This window comes from Podarcis raffonei, chromosome 9 (assembly GCF_027172205.1).
Source record: "Podarcis raffonei isolate rPodRaf1 chromosome 9, rPodRaf1.pri, whole genome shotgun sequence".
Taxonomy (NCBI): Eukaryota; Metazoa; Chordata; class Lepidosauria; order Squamata; family Lacertidae; genus Podarcis; species Podarcis raffonei.
This window is the reverse complement of record NC_070610.1, coordinates 25847049-25865886: the sequence shown is the minus strand read 5'-3', so window position 1 is coordinate 25865886 and position 18838 is coordinate 25847049. Positions and strand designations below refer to the sequence as shown.

Genomic DNA, 18838 nt, shown 5'->3' with positions numbered 1-18838 from the left:
CACATTTTGAACTGCTTTAGTTGTCATGGGGGGCTTCCACTGTTCATGTCCATTACTATTGTTCTCTGATTATGCTTTACCTGCTTTAAATATCACTAAACCCCTGGCCTGCCCTCAGACTAGGTTCAGAGGCAATTCTGTCCTGGCATGGCTAGTAACAATCAGATAGCATGTAATCCTTTTATCTGCCCCACTTCCCATGTCCTTCACTGTCCCTCCTCACAGGTCTCTAATGAAGCCGACAAGATGGGGGGAAGCCTTGCCAACTCCACTTTGTTTTTTTATTGCCAATTTTTTTTATCGACTTTCCAATATAAACCCAATTACACAAATTAGTTCAAAATTAATATAATTTTGTTAAGAGGCTTCCCGTGCACCATTCTTGATGGATCTTTATAATCTAATATTACTTTTTTCATATTCTTACTTATTTCTATTATATTCCATTTTTCAAAATTATCACATGATTAACAGCTGCACCCTTTGTTATTTTTATTCTTGTTACTATATTATTTAACTTCCAGAAAAAGGCTTCAAGTGAGGAACCATAGCTTTTTCGTTTTCATCCTGTGTGCGTCCAATAGTCCTCTTGGCCTTATATGTCTTTCTGATGTTTTCCTTTTTCCTGCGGCATTTGGAGCTATCTCCATACACTGTTGTTGTATTCCAGCCTGGTTGGGGCAGAGCTGCAACTTCAAGGTTAAACTCTCTTCTTTCTCCGGCTCAGCTCCTTCCCATAATACTCATTCTAAATCAACAACAGCAGATCCCTCTTTCACTGGCACCAAATCAACAATTTCCAGAAATTCACCAGCTGCGAAGGGAGGGGAAAGGTGGCACCATTCCTCTATCAACATCCCAAAAGCCCTCACACTGCTTTCCTTGCATGGCTACAATAGCATTTTGCTTTTTTAAAAAAAAGGTTAAATTTCAACCTCTCCATTATCTTTCAGTCTTTCCAAACAAAACAAGCAGGATCTCCCGCCCCCCCTTACTCCTCTCAAGCCACATGCAGCTTTACATCTTCTTTTAAATCTCAGTGTTACATCGTACATCAAACCATCTTCACGTGTATATCTTAAAATTCAATATTAGAGGGTTGCCAGACCATAAATGAAAAAACTTCCATAAAATATAGCAGAGTACCCCCTTCTCCTCCATCCTTCTCCAGCACAAGATAGAATCTTCTCCCAATTTCAAATCTCAGTTCCATGCAGCTGATTTTCCGTGGTTATAATGTCAATCTCCTCCTGTGCGTGCTTATTCTTAATGCCAATTAGAACCCAATTATAAGGAGAACCTCTGCATCCAATGGCAATTTAGGTTTTTTTGCATCAAGCAAAGTGCAGTTAGCCATTAGGACCCATGGTCACCTGTACCTCCCATGCCCCAAGAGGTTTATAGGAGATGGTTTAACCCCTCCACCCCCCTTTTCCCCCAGCCTGTGCCTCTCTCCAATGTTGAGAGACCCATCACCAAGGTGTGGGACAAGAACCGGAAGCCCACTTTGCTTTTATTTTAAATTGCATTGTTTGTATGAGCACCAATGCCTGCCTGCATTCCCTTTTGGGTGTGTGAGTATGTTGGGTCAGGTCGAGGGGACCATATGAAAGTGACAAGACTTTTCCCCTTACCTTCTCTGTTTCACTGAATAGAGTGAAGGAAACGACTGTGGCAGAGGTGCTCATATTTCTAGAAAAGAGAGGAATTGAGTAAGAGAGCTGTGCCTTTTAATAGTAACCAAACTATATCCTATTTCAGCACTTTTTATTGCTTTTCTTAGATGTCCATATTTCTGTTGCATTGTGACCAAAGGAATTGGGGGGGAGTAATTTGGATCTGTAAGTTCAGGTTATTCTCAGATCCCCATTGCAAACACCTTAGATTGCAGCTGTTAATATGGGGATGGGGTGCACCTGACTCTTTTAAAATGGTAATATAACTCCAAAATTAATTAGATCTCATTAACATTTTTATTTAGAAATTAATTTTGCACTGCTGCCTTTTGTAGGTAACTGATATTGCCTTTGAGATCCCAAATTTCCAGCCAACCATCAAGGGTATTCTGTGGGAAAATTGGCCAATGGACAAAGGTGTCTTTGTTGCTTACGATGACGACAAAATATACACATACATTTTTCACAAGGATACTATACAAGGTAGTGTAAAGTTGCATTATTATTCCAACTGTGTACATTTTTCAGAGCAGCTGAAAGAAAACCCCTGGAAGCTTACAATATAAAATAGATGATTGGTGGAGGAAAGACATAACAAAACACAGAACGAATGGATTAATGGAATTTTAGGTTGGTTGTGTAGTTCAGTAGTGCTCAATATTTATTTCGTACCCTTGTGTGAATTTGGTTCTCTAGGACAATGAACAACAGTAGAACTTCTGGTGTTAGGTTATTTCAATGGGCTTTATTCTCAAGTGACTGTACGTCAGATTACAACAATGATGGACTATAAGAGCCAGATAAGCCACAAGCTAGGCTGTGCCAGTTAGGCTGTGCCAGTTAATCTGATTTTCCTTTTAAATACCCGTATTTTTTGCACCATAACACTCACTTTTTTCCTCCTAGAAAGTAAGGGGAAATGTCTGTGCGTGTTATGGAGCGAATGCCTGCGGGTGGCGGGGGGGATCTGCTGCAGTCGTGAGCAGAGGATCCATGGTTCCCTTTCCTTCCCTCCTCTGTGGTTACAAAGCATGGATCCACATGGATCCTCAGGATTTTTGCATTGGGCTACTCCAAACTCACTGTCAGATCACATGTCTGTGGCCACAGCATGAACCACAAAAATCATATATCCACTATTTCGTTTAGAATATTTTTTTTTTCTTGTTTTCCTCCTCTAAAAACTACGTGCGTGTTATGGTCTGGTGCGTGTTATAGAGCGACAAATACGGTACATGGTCATAACTGCTAGGAACAAAATTCCAGAAAGTAAAAATTCCAAACTAGCTATGGCTAAGCCACTGCTTTCGTTGTGTAATCCTTTTTTTGGCAGCGTGGGATATATTTTCCTGTATGTTCATGTTGTAGCACAATACTTTAGTATTTATGTCAAGCTGGTTTTATTTGCTTGTTTGACACTCGTATGTTCAAGGAACATTTGTTTTCTAGTATAGATCTGGCATTGTAAATATAGGGGGTGGGGAACCCTACCCCACACATTCAGCCCTAGCTGGTATGAGCCAGCACTGCTTTCAGGTGCAGTGGAGAAGCCGCCACTCTCTGCTTCCCTGCTCCCTTGTTAGGATTTCTCTGTTAGTCATTCATCTGCAACTAAGAGGGTTTTTTAAAAAAGGGTTTTATCTTTATTTAGCAACTAAGAGCTAAAGTTCTTTTGATGGGCAAGTTCAATAATTACTTTATTTTTATTTGTAATGTAGGGTCCAAAGTAATTTTGGCCGGAGGCACCAAAGTTCCTTATTCTCACAAGCCATTGCTACTATATAACGGAGAATTAACTTGTCAGACTCAAAGTGGGAAAACCAACAGTATCTTCCTTAGTACACATGGCTTCCTTGGCCCATTGAATGACTTGGAACGTAATGAGCTGAAACAAGTGCTTATACAGACTTTAATACTAAAAAGGTAATCTTCCTTTCAATTCCAGTACATCATCGATACCTAAACATCCGAGATCTGACCATGCTTATTGTAGTTGTTGCCTTTGTTTTGTTAAAATTTTTGCATAGGTTTTCTGAGGCTTGGGAGGTGTGCAAACTTCTGAATGATCATTCAAGTTGGAACGAGCTTGCCAGAGCTTGCTTACACCACATGGAGTTGGAGTTTGCGACACGTGTTTACCGGACAATCAGAAATGTGGGAATGGTCATGTCATTAGAGCAAATAAAGGTAAAATATACACATTTAAATATTACAGTGTTTGTTTGTTTGTTTGTTTATTCATTTTACTTAGTTGATGTGTGGGATTATTCTAGTCCATGGGCTGATATCTCAGAGCATAAGCTTGGGCAGAAGAACATGACTTCAGGCCAAGTGCAAAGTATGATGTCAAAATCATTAGCAGTTGAATCTGGTAATAAAAACAGCCCTGGTAAGAGGATAAAAGAGCTTCCACTCCATACCTGGCAAAGTTCAAAAGCTTTCAAAATATTTTTAAGTCAGCTATGTCAATAAAATACAGTATTCTGATCTGATGACTTACTGAATTCATGAGGACTCTTATTCCACATGGATCCTCACGTTTTAAGTTCTCCTTTCCGCAATCCCTTTGTGTATGAGCTGGGGCAGATGAAGCTCCTTTTCCTTGAGTCTTTTCTGACTTCCATAAGCTATAGCAATGCATCTCTGGCAGCTTGTCTAATGTTAATCCAATATAATAGGGACTTTACACATTTCTGTGTTTTGTTTTTCAGGGCATAGAAGACCACAACCTTCTAGCGGGGCATCTTGCCATGTATACAAATAACTTTAATTTGGCTCAGGATTTATATTTGGCATCTTCTTGCCCAATTGCCGCACTTGAGGTAATAAATTGAGCCACCTAATATTTAATCAGATGGGGCAGGGGATCATAATCTTTTCCATTTAAATCAATACTTCTTTTGATAATAGATGAGGAGAGATCTACAGCACTGGGATAATGCACTTCAGCTAGCTAAACGCTTGGCACCAGATAACATCCCCTTATTATCGAAGGAGTATGCTGTGCAGCTGGAATTCACGTATGTTCTCTCTTAAAAGCCTATCAAATCTAGCTTTTGTCATAAGCCAAAGGTAGAAAACTATTATTAGCTTGCATGGTGTTGGAAAACAAAGTTTGGAAGCAATTGAGAAAGGGCAAGGTAGTGTAGCTCAGGCTGGGGTTTGATATGGGGATACTGGCTGCTGTTCATGTACTTTGTAGAAAAGAAGTCTGGAAAATTAAAACCCCTTATCAAGCAGCCAGGTCACTATAAATCATAGCTGTCAAGCGTCCCTTATTTGGCGGGACAGTCCCTTATCCCAGCGCCATGTCCAGCTGCTGTCCCTTATTGATGATGTCCCTTAAATAAGCTACTGAAGGTAATGGGGCCCTTTCTATGTCCAGCTGTGCTTTGTCAACAACAAATTGTTGCTGTTTTTTGTGTTGAATATATGCTATATGGTAATTTATCGACCTAATAGGTATCTAAAGCCATTTGCACGCAACAAAATATGTATTTTATCAAAGTAATTGTTGATCCCTTATTTTGGCTGCTGATCCCTTATTTTCGAGGCTGCAGCTGTCCCTTATTTTCAGATCTGTAAGTTGACAGCTATGCTATAGATCAGTGTAGAGCCAATGTAGTGCAGACATTTTGGACTACAACTATCATCATCCCTCGAGCTGGGGTGCTGTTTGGACAGTTTTGTTGGATGGGGGTTATTGCTGTTAGCTTTTTGTATCTTTATTTTAGGTCTTGTTGTGATTTATATGGAAATTGTTCAGTTTGGTTATTTTTAAAAATGTTTGTTTTACTGTTTTTGACTACTTTTTGACCACAACTTTTGTAGTTATGTATTTTTTTCTTGTTGCAAGCAACCTTGGGCATTGTTTAAACTGTGGGAAGGTGGCATACCAATAAAATTATGACCATTGGCCTTGCTGACTGGGGCTGATAGGAATTGTAGTCCTCAACTGGACACCATGTTGGTTACACCTGCTCAACTTGATCTCTTTAAACAATTAAAAAAGGTTGGGTTGAGAAAAATTAGAAGTTCTGGGAATCCATGCTGAGGTGCAAGGAGCCAGCAACTTCTACCAGCATCTATCTGTAAGCTAAACCAGAAAAGGCATTGGGTGATGGTACCTTAATGAAGAGCTAACAGCTAGTGAGGGTGGGCTTCCAATACAGGCAATTGTTTGGTTGGCTCCACCCTTGCTGCTCCTAGCAGCAAAAGCACACAGCTCGACACAGCCCTCTTTATGACTTTTAGGTGTCACTTCTACTGTTATTGGACTTCACACTCTTAAAGCAAGCCATCTATCTGGAAGTCCCCTAAGAATCCCTTCAGTGTCTCATTCATGTCATAATATATCACTCTATGTCAATATACGTATAATACAATCTTGACTTTTTATTTTAGGGGTGATTATGTGAATGCTTTGGCCCATTATGAGAAAGGGATTACAGGCGATAGTAAGGTAACGCTCTATTGTTGGTGATGACATTATGGTGGACTTTCACCCATGTAGTTAATTATTTTAATGATTTGCTTTAAAATCTTATTTTAAAATACTGTAAATATTTATTTGGCTGAGGCTGATCTTGGATTAGAAATGTATTTTGTCACTCGAGCCGCAAAATATAAAAGCAGGAGATCGCTGTTGAAATAGTCGCTTTACAAACCCCTGATTCTTCATTTACCACAATTTTGGCACAGAAGAATAGAGTGGTTTGTTTTGCTCACTTTATTAGATAAATATTTGCTTTGTATTTATATTATTTTAAAGGGTAACTGGTAGGACAGTTGATCTGAGAGAACTCTTGTCATAAGGGAGTATATTATTTTATCTTCTGTGGATGTGTTTGAAAACTGGGATGGTGCATCTGAACTATTTTTTTGCAAATGTCAATATTATAAACAAAAATAGTTAACTAGTCTAAATAGGAAGAAAACCCTTCTATTTTATAACTTTTCCCTTCAGTACTTCCAGAATAACAGTTGTTGCATTTTCAAACTCTCTTTATTTTCTTCAAGCGTGTGTATTTTTCCCGTATTTTTTATTGATGCATGTTTATGCTATACTCCTTGTTGCCAGTTCCAAGAGCATGATGAGGCCTGCCTAGCTGGAGTTGCCCAAATGTCCATTCGCATGGGTGACATTCGCCGGGGTGTTAACCAAGCCATCAAACATCCGAGCAGGATGTTGAAAAGAGACTGCGGAGCTATTCTGGAGAGCATGAAGGTAGCTAGTACTTTGAATACAGAAAGGAAAAGATTCACAGTATGAGTTTGCATGCTTTAGACTAACTTTTGTTTCCCTGTTTGTTTTACAGCAATTTTCAGAAGCTGCTCAGCTCTATGAAAAAGGGCAGTATTACGATAAAGCAGCATCGGTATATATCCGGTGCAAAAACTGGTAAGCACCGGTGTTGCATTCCTTTAAAATTACAGCACAAGGATAGGGAACCTGTGGCCCTTCACATGGAGTTGGATTCCAGCTCCCATCAGCCCCAGCCTGCATGAATAATTGTCTGGGCAAATGTGTGGATAGCTCAGTTGGTTAGAGCGTGGTGCTGATAACACCAAGGTTGCAGGTTTGATCCCCATATGGGACACCTGCATATTCCTGCATTGCAGGGGGTTAACCTAAATGATGATCAGAGTCCCTTCCAACTCAGCATTTCTAGGATTCTCTTGCTTTCCTGAACCAGTAGTCACTTTTCTAGCTTTTTGAGATTTCACTCAATTCCCAAGTGTATTATCTCAGCTGTTAAGAGCTTGAAACTTGGCTTTTTAAGAAGAAAGAAATGTAAAATTCTTGGGAAGCTGAATTGCCACATTCTGCACTTTTTCTACACTTCACCAGTATCACAACATGCTGATCCAGAATAGCTCTTCTGTGAACTGAAGGGCTGAGATTTAGCAGAATCCCCACTTATGGAACGAGCAGGGGAGCTGATTTCCACCAGTTCCCCCTTCCCCATGGAACCTGCCCCACTTCTCATGCTGCTCTGAAGGTCCTCTGACCCCCCTGGACCAAAGAGGAGATTGGGGGTGGTGCACACAAGGCTACAAGGGGAAGGAGGAATCAGCAAAAAACCATCTTCCCTCCATTCTGTGAATGAGTGGTCTGTGAATGGAGTTTTGTTCACAGAACCCTGTGATAAATGTTGTTGTTTAGTCGTGTCCGACTCTTCGTGACCCCATGGACCAGAGCACACCAGGCCCTCCTGTCTTCCACTGCCTCCCGCAGTTTGGTCAAACTCATGCTGGTAGCTTCGAGAACACTATCCAACCATCTCGTCCTCTGTCGCCCCCTTTTCCTTGTGCCCTCAATCTCTCCCAACATCAGGGTCTTTTCCAGGGAGTCTTCTCATGAGGTAGCCAAAGTATTGGAGCCTCAGCTTCACAATCTGTCCTTCCAGTGAGCACTCGGGGCTGATTTCCCTAAGAATGGATAGGTTTGACCTTCTTGCAGTCCATGGGACTCTCGTGAGCCTCCTCCAGCACCATAATTCAAAAGCATCAATTCTTCGGTGATCAGCCTGTGATAAATAAGATACCCAATTACCCTAGTTTGAAGCAGCGCCCTATGTTCGTCAGTTATCTTAATTCTTTGTATGATGGGATTGGGGCAGGGGGTGGGGTGAGAGAAAGCAATTAAAATAATGTGTGTGTGTGTGAAATTACAGTTATAAAATAGAACTGTTTCTGTTGTCCAGGGCAAAGGTTGGTGAGCTTCTCCCTCACGTATCTTCTCAAAAGATACATCTTCAATATGCCAAAGCAAAGGAGGCAGATGGCAGGTATATATAGTCCTTTCTGCAGTCAAATCTGATGCGACAGTCATACTTACATTGGAGTTCGGGGCGGCTTGCTCTGCCAAGTTCAGCAGAACTTGGATCAGAGAAAGTGTGGGAAGGGTAGCAGCCGAACATTGAAACATTTGAGGATTGAAAATTAATTTTACCTACTTATTGCCGTTATTTCTGTCCTGCTTTCCAGGATACAAGTCCGGAATAAACAACATTATTAAAAACTCATCATGAGCCTTCCCAAGGCAGCTGATGGTATAGCAGTCCTCCAGTGAGGAGGGAATAATCCAGCCAGAGCAGACCGAGGTGGTATTTGCCTGCCTCCTGCTCTCTCCTGGAATCCCTCCCACAGGACAGCTGATGGAAGAAAGGCCCTCTTTTTTTCTGCTGAAGTTTTAAAATCAACTACCAATGTGAGCCTAGGACTTGCTGATCAGAAGGTCGGCGGTTCGAATCCCCGCGACGGGGTGAGCTCCTGTTGCTCGGTCCCTGCTCCTGCCAACCTAGCAGTTCGAAGGCACGTCAAAGTGCAAGTAGATAAATAGGTGCTGCTCTGGCGGGAAGGTAAACAGCGTTTCCGTGCGCTGCTCTGGTTCGCCAGAAGCGGCTTAGTCATGCTGGCCACATGACCCGGAAGTTGTACGCCGGCTCCCTCGGCCAATAAAGCAAGATGAGCGCCGTAACCCCAGAGTTGGCCATGACCGGACCTAATGGTCAGGGATCCCTTTACCTTTTACCAATGTGATACAACATGTTTCTTTTCCTTTAAGGAACAACAAAACAAAAAACATGTTTCCAGAATTAATTTTACCTCTTGTTTTTATCCCTTATAAGAGCAGACGGAAAAGGTTCAAAAAGAGTTTGTTCTCCCCGCTCCATCTCCTTTATTTCAGATTTTCTAACCTCTGCCCAGTGACTTAGTATCTAGAGAGAGAGCATGAAATCACTGTCCCCTGCCCTATTATTGTTCAGTTCATCTGGACTTTGCATGTGATTAAATTTTATATAGCAAAACTTAAGCAACAATAATTTGTTTAGTCCATAAAGGGTGTGCTAATTTGAAAGTTATTATTTCTTGTTAGAAGTAATTGGCATCTTTAGTAGCCCCCCCATCAAATATGGGAAGGTAGAATACAGAATATTTCTTACCACAGTTTTTAAAAAGCCTTTAAACCTAGATACTCACCAATACTGGTTGTTCCTAGTTTTTTTTAAAGATGGATTTTATTTGACAACTCGTTTCGATTGTCAGTTGTTGAGAGAAAAAGCGTTATAGTCTAGCACTATAAGGGGATATTTGCTGTTGCTAGGTACAAACTGGAAGAAAACTCATCTTTAAATTTTGTCAGCTTATAAACAGAATAGCATCAAAATTAATAGGAGCCCCTCCCAAAAAAGTTATGGGAACCATTTGGCTCCATGAGTCTCTGTGGTAAGAGTTAATAGTATCTGATATAAGGTGCCTACATTGCATGGGGTTGTTTCCAGACTTAGTCACACTTAAAGTAAACACACTGAAATCAGTGGGCTTTTTAATAATAATAATAATAATAATAATAATAATCAATTAATCATCAATAATTCATAATTAGTCATGATCCAACCTATATTGCATAAATTGGTTACCAGATACCAGCAAAAGAATAATTTATCCTTATTTAGTAGAGTGTTTTTAAACGAGTAACAGCCTGGGAATTTTGAGGGCTGAACCTGAAGTGTCTATGATGATCTCTCTTTCTAGATACAAAGAAGCTGTCTTGGCCTACGCAAATGCCAAGCAGTGGGACAGCGTCATCCGGCTATATTTGGATCACCTTAATAACCCAGAGAAGGCTGTTAGCATTGTCAGGGAGACGCAGTCACTTGAGGGAGCCAAGATGGTAGCCAGGTAACTGCAGCTATAGAAACTAGTTTTCAGACTTTTAACAGAGTTCTAGCTCTGTAGAATTGGTCAGATTATATATGTGCAAAACCCAATCTCTACAATTTGCTTTTAAAATATTTTGTTTGACTCTTTTCAAATGAGAGAGGCTAAAAAAAACATTTTTAAAACAATAATAGAAAAGAGCCCCTAGCTTTTGGAAAAAGTTTTTTTTAAAAAATCCATTTCAAACAATTCTGATGGAGAGTCTGAGCTTTAAGAGTATAAATTCATTTTGACATGTACCAACCTCATTTAACTTTTATTTTAATGTTTGCTTTCTAGTTGTAGTAACAAAAGGAAAAGCAAACTTTTATTGATTCTATGATATGATTTTATGTACATCTTTATATGCAATTTACATGGATTTTGTTTTGTTCTCTTTTGATGTTGTCTAAGACTAATTTCACAAATAGAAAAGAGCGTATGGAGGAATTTATTCATAATTTTTTTCCTGAAACTGCCAGATACAATTTTGTATCTAGTTTTTCGGCAGAAATACATTTCAGGACTAATTTGATCTCTCCAAATGGCGTATTTCACCTTCCACCCCAAATCAGAGATGGAGAACCTGGGGCTTTCAGCTGTGAATGGGCTCCTAGTTCCCATCAGGCCCAACCAGCATGGCCAGTGATCAGGAATAATGAGAGTTGTAGTCCAGTAACTTGTGGAGGTCACCATCCCTGCCTTAGATGAAGCACCAAAGAACTGGAGTTCTTTGATCCAGAACTGGGATCTGGAGTTGCCTAGTCGACCTTATCCATCATACTTGCCATCTGAGACATAGCCAACCATATGTATGTATCCTCGGCATGTTTCAGGTTAGTGTGGCCTGGATGGGAGATTAAGTGGAACATGATTGCAGTGTAGGAGGTCTTTTCCCCTCTCTTGCACCTAGCTAGTAATAGTGATTGAGCTGTTCGTGTTCTTCAGCATCAACTTCATTGGACTGGTCATGTTGTTTGGATGCCTGATTATCATCTTCCAAAGCAACTACTCCATTCCAAACTTAAAAATGGAAAGTGTAATGCTGGTGGTCCACAAAAAAGGTTTAAAGACTGTCTCAAGGCAAATCTTTAAAAATGTAGCATAAACACTGACAATTAGGAAACACTGGCCTGCAAGCTCTCCAGTTGGAGAACAGCCTTTACCAAAGGTGTCATGGGCTTTGAAAACACTCAAACTCAGAGTGAAAGGGAGAAATGTGCTAAGAGGAAGGCACACTTGCCAAACCCTCACATGATCAACTCCTGCCCAGAAATCTATGTCCCCACTGTGGAAGGACGTGTGGATCCAGAATTGGCCTCCACAGTCACTTAATGGACTCACTGTTACGATCGTGTTCATGGAAGACAATCTTATTCGGCTATGAGTGATCACCAAAGTAAGAAGACTGTTTTGGGGGGCTGCATAGGAACCAACTCATGTGACTCTGCTTGCCTGACTCCTAATGAGCTTGCAAGCGTACAGAATCTCTGCACCTGCCCTTATCATACAGTGGGAGCCCTTGGTTTTTAAAATAGTATGGAAGCCTATGAACAAGGCCTGTCTTATTTTGTTAAATCATTGTACAGCATGTAGTGTTTTTTAACATGTTATTAATTAATAAATAATAATGATATAGTAGGTTCAGAGATATGATGGTTGAAAATCTGCCCTGAAGAGTAAGCTTAAGGCAGCTTAAACTGGTTATGGGTGTAATGAGAAATGCTGCTTCAGTCTTAAAAATATTGTGGATGCTCCTGCAAATCATTACAGGGATTTCATGGATTCTGTTCATTATACTTTAAAATAGTATAACAGATTTGTTAATTTGGTTTAGATTCTTTCTGCAATTGGGTGACTATGGTTCTGCCATCCAGTTTTTGGTGATGTCCAAGTGTAACAACGAAGCTTTCTCGCTGGCCCAGCAGCACAATAAGATGGAGATCTATGCTGATATAATTAGTGAGTATTGCATTCTCTTGGATACTGTTTACCACTGGAAAAACACTGCCAGTGCAATCCTATACATGTCTAATCAGAAGCAGGAGCAACCCAGTCAGTTGGGTGGGGTACAAATAATGAAATTATTATTGTAAGAAAGTCCTATTGAGTTTCTCCCCCCCCCCATCTATTGCAGGTTCTGAGGACACCACTAATGAAGATTACCAAAGCATTGCCTTATATTTTGAAGGAGAGAAGAAACATTTTCAGGCGGGCAGATTCTTTCTTCTGTGTGGTCAATATGCACGGGTTAGTATAGAAACTTGCTGAGTCAGACTAAGAGCCAACCTAGACAGGACATGGGAGATCTGTGCCCTTCGAACGTCATTTTCTTTGCTTTGAAAATAACTGCATTGGGTCGTCTAATTTAGATCAGAACTGAAATGTAAAAAAAAATTGTCCATGCCTAATAGCAGCTTAGGGACGCGGGTGGCGCTGTGGATAAAACCTCAGCGCCTAGGACTTGCCGATCGCATGGTCGGCGGTTCGAATCCCTGCAGCGGGGTGCGCTCCCGTTGTTTGGTCCCAGTGCCTGCCAACCTAGCAGTTCGAAAGCACCCCCGGGTGCAAGTAGATAAATAGGGACCGTTTACCAGCGGGAAGGTAAACGGCGTTCCGTGTGCTGCGCTGGCTTACCAGCTGCAGCTTGATACGCTGGCCACGTGACCCGGAAGTGTCTGTGGACAGCGCTGGCTCCTGGCCTATAGAGTGAGATGAGCGCACAACCCTAGAGTCTGGCAAGACTGGCCCGTACGGGCAGGGGTACCTTTACCTTTTAATAGCAGCTTACAGATATTTAAAGGAAGTGGTCTGGGCGGGGAGAGAAAGAGAGACAGACATAGGACTCTCCCACTATCTTCTCCCTGTAATTTCATTCAATAGCAGCACTGCTCCCAGATCCACACTTCTCATTAGCCCTGTTCTGCACATTTCTCATGTTATTCTGGCCGAAAGGTGACTCTTGCTTGCCAGGATGGAGAGAGAGGTGTGTCTGACCACACCTGCTTTTGCCACACTCGCCATTGGTACGTGGACTTGGGAAGGTTGTCCACGAGGAAATGTGGCCCTCATGATTAAAAGAGGAGGCGAGATTTAGGCAATACATTTAGCACCAAAGCTTACTAAACAACTGTTTAGAAGAGCACAAAATTCTGCTATATTGTGCGTATTATCCAGTTAAGAACCTGAACATCTTTCATGAAGTAGAGACATTGGGGAATTAGGCTGATGCTGTGTTTTAGGGGCATATCTAGATCTCCTGGCCATTTTTAAAACTACCAACCTAGTCAGCCAATTGGTTAACATTAATTTCTAGCTTTTGAAGCACTTAGTAACATAAGGCACATTCTCCTTAGAAATGCAGATGATTTGAAGAGTAATTTGTTTGTAGAGAAATACTCAGGTATAAGGCATTAAGTGCTGTATGTGTTTTTTTCAGGCATTAAAGCACTTTCTGAAAAATCCAAATGCGGATGATACTATGGCTATAGAAATGGCAATAGAAACGGTAAGAAACATCATTTAGGAAGGAGAGGATTCTTCCTTTTACCAGAAACTCAGTATCATTGCTATAATTGATTAAGCAGAGAACCAATGCCAGACTATTTGTTTTATATTTATTTTACAGCCTGTATTTTACTTTTCTTCCAAAATTGGAACCCTTTACTTACTATGTTAAATATCCTCTACTTTAGACTCTTCAATGTGGTATAATTACTTGTAAATAACAGAATTGTAGGCCTGGGATACCAAATGATTTGTGGCCTGACTGTATGTTGTTCATTTCACATAAAAGATCCTTCTCTACAGTGTGTTGTGTTACTCCATTCACAATTTATTTTCAATAGGTAGGACAGGCGAAAGATGAAGCTTTGACCAATCAGCTTATAAATCACCTTATGGGAGAGAGTGATGGAATACCAAAGGTACTAAATTCCAAATATAGACCTATGTTTAATATAATTGTTCCTCTGTTAGTTTGGTTTTTTTAAATTAAATGGCCTCTGGTCTAGATTTTCAAACTCAGACTCTATCTGCACTATACATTTAAAGCAGTACCATACCACTTTAAACAGTTGTGGCTTCCCCAAAAGAATCCTAGTGTAGTTTCTACAGAATGTGGAGAGTTGTTAGTGGGCCACTATTCTCCACACAGAACTACAATTCCCAGAGTCCCTTGGGGAGAGAAATTAATTGTTAAACATCTTTGACAATTGGCAAACCTAGATTTGCCTTAATGTAATGGGTTGTAGAGCATAGCTGTCAACTTTTCCCTTTTCTTGTGAGGAATCCTATTCGGAATAAGGGAATCTCCCTTAAAAAAGGGAAAAGTTGACAGCTATGGTGTAGAGCGGCCCTAGTTTCAGGATAGCAATTTACCTGTACGGACTGTTGCTTTTTTGTCTGTTTCTGAGAGACTGACTGTGTCCATACTGCATTAGACCTGAGTATGACTCCTGAATTTTGCTTATAATCTGTGGTTCATTGGCAGAGAAATTGGGATAAAAGCCTAAGACAAGGAGGCAGAGGAAGCCTGACAAATTGTATAAGAACTGAGCTGTGGATGCTGCTGGCAGTGTACCAAAAGCTAGTTTCCTTAAAAAATATTCTCTGTGCTAAGACAGATGGTTTTATTTTGCTGTGTATTTGTCATCTCTGCACATTTCTTCCTCTTACATAAAATTGGGATGGGAAATGCTTTGGAACCAAATCCATTTTTAATAGTAGACATAGTTTTACCTTGTGTAATCATGCCCATTACTTTATTTAACAAGTTTTATTGGAATAGTTCTATTTTCTCATTTAAAACCTTTGTTCTTCTAACTGCTTTACTGCATCTGCCATAGTCTCTTTCTGTGAGTAATTTTTTTTTTACTTTAACCATTCATAGCTGCTATTTAACTTTTTGTTTTTAAAATAATATATGAGGCTGCTTCCTTTAGTATATGCACTTACTCAAGTGTAAGACCCATCGAACTCAATGCATAGGATTGTGCTGTAAAAGGACAAGACTCTACACAAATTGTTTGCATCATTTGTGGAAAATGACCTGCAGCATTTCTGAACCCCTACCCCACAATGTTTAGGATAATTTATAATGCTGGGATTATGCTGGCTTAACTACTTTTCAACCCAGAACATATTCACAGTATCTAAATTATTTCATTCAGTATTCACTAAACAGAGGAATATTAACTAATGTATACTGTAATAAATGCACTAATGTATACTGTAATAACGGCGTGCTACAGTGTTCTAATACCATTTATGGCTTAACTTGTCCAATTTAAACGTAGCTGTTTGGCATAAACTGATTTGATAAAAAGAAACTGAAAATTCTTATTTTATGTTTGGAAACTTTAAAGACAAATGCTTATTTATTTTTTAAAAACTATTACTAAAAATGGGAGGGAAAGCTGTATTTTTAAAAAAGCTATCACTAAAATATTTTTTCAGCTGACTGATTTTATTGTGTATTGCAAAATAACACTTTAACCCTGTGGAAATGTTCAGATTTTATGCATGTATGGGAAGCTGTTTGACAAACTAGCTCAGTAGTGTAAAAAAATTGTGGAACCAAGGCTTTCCATATTTACACAGAAAACCTGGGCAAACGTGGCTGTGCTTAAAGCTCAGCAGTTCTAGCTGAAGTATGGTTAAGATGCATGTGTGGATAAATAGACACTGTCTTCTCTTATTCATCTGTTTCCTTGCTCTAATAAAGGAAGCCAAGTATCTGTTTCGGCTGTACATGGCACTAAAGCAATACCGAGAAGCTGCCCGGACGGCCATAATAATTGCCAGAGAAGAGCAGTGTGCAGGTAAGGCACTTACGCTTCCAGCAGTCTGCGACGTTTGTGCACTTCTGTTTTGCTTGGAGCAACAAATACGACAAACGACAAGAGCAGGAGGGCGAATGAAGGGGAAGGAGATGGCAGTGTGAAGCACCTTCAGTGCATTTAGCAAGACTGTGTCACTGGGACGTGGGTGGCGCTGTGGGTTAAACCACAGAGCCTAGGACTTGCAGATCAGAAGGTCGGCAGTTCGAATCCCCGCGACGGGGTGAGCTCCCATTCTGCAGAAGCTAGAACTGGCATGGGGTTGGGATTTGTACCTTGTCTCTCATTTTCTCCCTGGGCTACAGCATTTCTTACTGCTTATGTTACCTACCTGTAGGTCTCCAGGTGCTTTTGGATTCCAGCTCCCATCAGCCCCAGCCAGCATGACCAACGGTCAGGGATGATGGGAGCTCTGGTCCAACAGCATCTGAAGGGCCACAGGTTTCCTGTCCCTGCTCTAGACATTGGTGGCTGGAGATGCAAATTGTTTTGGTGAGCATGATTTCACTAGACAAGTAGTGTCTGTGTAAGATGCCTTATATGCTGGTAAAGGTAAAGGTAAAGGGACCCCTAACCATTAGGTCCAGTCGTGACCGACTCTGGGGTTGCAGCGCTCATCTCGCTTTATTGGCCGAAGGAGCCGGCGTACAGCTTCCGGGTCATGTGGCCAGCATGACTAAGCCGCTTCTGGCGAACCAGAGCAGTGCACGGAAACAGCGTTTACCTTCCCGCCGGAGCGGTACCTATTTATCTACTTGCACTTTGATGTGCTTTCGAACTGCTAGGTTGGCAGGAGCTGGGACCGAGCAATGGGAGCTCACCCCGTCGCGGGGATTCGAACTGCTGACCTTCTGATCTGCAAGTCCTAGGCTCTGTGGTTTAACCCACAGCGCCACCCGCGTCCCGGTGACGCAGTCTTGCTAAATTTACTTAAATCAGCTGAAACGAAGAGAAGCTGGAATATAAGGGGGCACAGTATCCTTCTGAAATCTAATTAGTATTTTTTGTCATTTATTTGTAAAAAAAGGGAATTACCGAAATGCCCATGATGTTCTCTTCAGTATGTATTCGGAGCTGAAAACCCAGAAAATCAAAATACCATCTGAGATGGCTACAAACCTTATGATTCTACACAGCTATATTTTAGTAAAGGTAAAGCCTTGAAAATATTTATGGAAACTTGTGAAAAATGGAATGCATATTGCCCACCACTGCCTTTTCCTAATAACTCAAGCGGATTCCTGATCACTTTGGGAAAATGTGTCTAAAATGCTTCATTGTTTAGCTCCAAAGTTCTCAAAGGGCCTCACACACTGTGTGTGTGTGTGTGTGTGTGTGTGTGTGTGTGTGAGAGAGAGAGAGAGAGAGAGAGAGAGCGCGCGCGCGTGCACCACATGGCTGGACAGACCTTCAAGATTGCAACTGTTTAGCTTTGCGAGTAACTCACATTTCTCTCTCAGATTCACGTTAAATGTGGCGACCATTTGAAGGGAGCACGTATGCTCATTCGCGTGGCCAACAACATCAGCAAATTTCCATCCCGTAAGTGTTAACTATACTAGGAAGTGGCACCTGCCGTTCTCAACCTTGCATCCCCAGACTGATGGTTGGACTACAACTCCCGTCAGCCCTGGTCACTGGTCCTGGTAGCTATAGAGATGATGGGAGTTGCCATGACATCTGGGGACCCAAGGTTGAGAACAGCTCCATTATGTAGACCAGCTGTTAATGGGGGTTATTACTTCCTCTTTGTGTCATATAATTGATCAGATGACCAGAGAGGGGACGATTGGCTTCCCTGTCAGGGCACTGGATGGGCAGAAAGGCTAAACCTCTGCCAACTCCAGCAGTATGTCTACTTCAACTTTTCTTTTTGTTGCCACCATCACAAATGATGTGGTCTTGAGTGGGGAGCAGAAAACTTGCTTGGGGGGCTGTACCAGACCGCCAGGCCAGGGGTTAACCATTGCTGCTTTAGGAACTACTCTCAGTTAGTGAATTGCCCAGAGGCATGTAACTGAAATTCAAGCATTGGTAGAGATGGTGCTGGAGCAAGTGGAACTACAGTTTTACCCAATGAAACATTTCTTACTTTCTTAGAATATTTGCATGGATTTACTAGAAATATATGCAGCTAATTGATGCCAGCTGTTGGGTGTCCTTGCTATTCCTATCCCTTCCCATGTGTTTTTTCTAAAATTCAGGAAAGTCAAATCAATTAGCAGCTCTCTGGAAATCCGGAAAGTTATAACTGGAAGCCAAAAATGAAGGACCATAGCCCAAGGCTTTCTATCGCCATTGGAAATAAAATTATTGCCATTGTTCTTCTTGTAGACATTGTGCCCATCCTGACTTCGACAGTCATTGAATGTCACAGAGCAGGACTGAAGAAGTCAGCATTTGGTTTTGCTGCAATGTTGATGAGACCAGAGTACCGTAATAAAATTGATCTGAAATACAAAAAGAAGATTGAAGCCATGGTTAGGTGAGTTGTCTCTGTGTAACTGAAGTTTGGAAATGCATTGATAAAAGTTAGCTTGAGAGCATTGTGGCAGTACTCGAAAACTGCAATTTGATACACACTTACTTGGGAGTAAGTCCTATGAAATGCAGTAG

The 18838-nt window shown here is 41.1% G+C and overlaps 1 protein-coding gene across 4 annotated transcripts in view; it reads left to right on the top strand.

Annotated features, from left to right (window-relative positions):
- Positions 1-18838, top strand: part of WDR19 (WD repeat domain 19) — a 41901-nt gene that overhangs the window by 18863 nt on the left and 4200 nt on the right. For all 4 annotated transcript variants that reach the window (XM_053403817.1, XM_053403818.1, XM_053403819.1 and 1 more), the window contains 18 exons: positions 2012-2159; positions 3395-3599; positions 3704-3863; positions 4388-4498; positions 4587-4696; positions 6081-6138; positions 6757-6903; positions 6995-7077; positions 8384-8467; positions 10218-10364; positions 12220-12344; positions 12520-12632; positions 13822-13890; positions 14231-14308; positions 16108-16204; positions 17250-17374; positions 17683-17764; positions 18557-18707. In XM_053403817.1, coding sequence (XP_053259792.1) covers positions 2012-2159; positions 3395-3599; positions 3704-3863; positions 4388-4498; positions 4587-4696; positions 6081-6138; positions 6757-6903; positions 6995-7077; positions 8384-8467; positions 10218-10364; positions 12220-12344; positions 12520-12632; positions 13822-13890; positions 14231-14308; positions 16108-16204; positions 17250-17374; positions 17683-17764; positions 18557-18707 — 2093 coding nt within the window. The remainder of the gene's footprint in view (positions 1-2011; positions 2160-3394; positions 3600-3703; positions 3864-4387; positions 4499-4586; positions 4697-6080; positions 6139-6756; positions 6904-6994; positions 7078-8383; positions 8468-10217; positions 10365-12219; positions 12345-12519; positions 12633-13821; positions 13891-14230; positions 14309-16107; positions 16205-17249; positions 17375-17682; positions 17765-18556; positions 18708-18838) is intronic.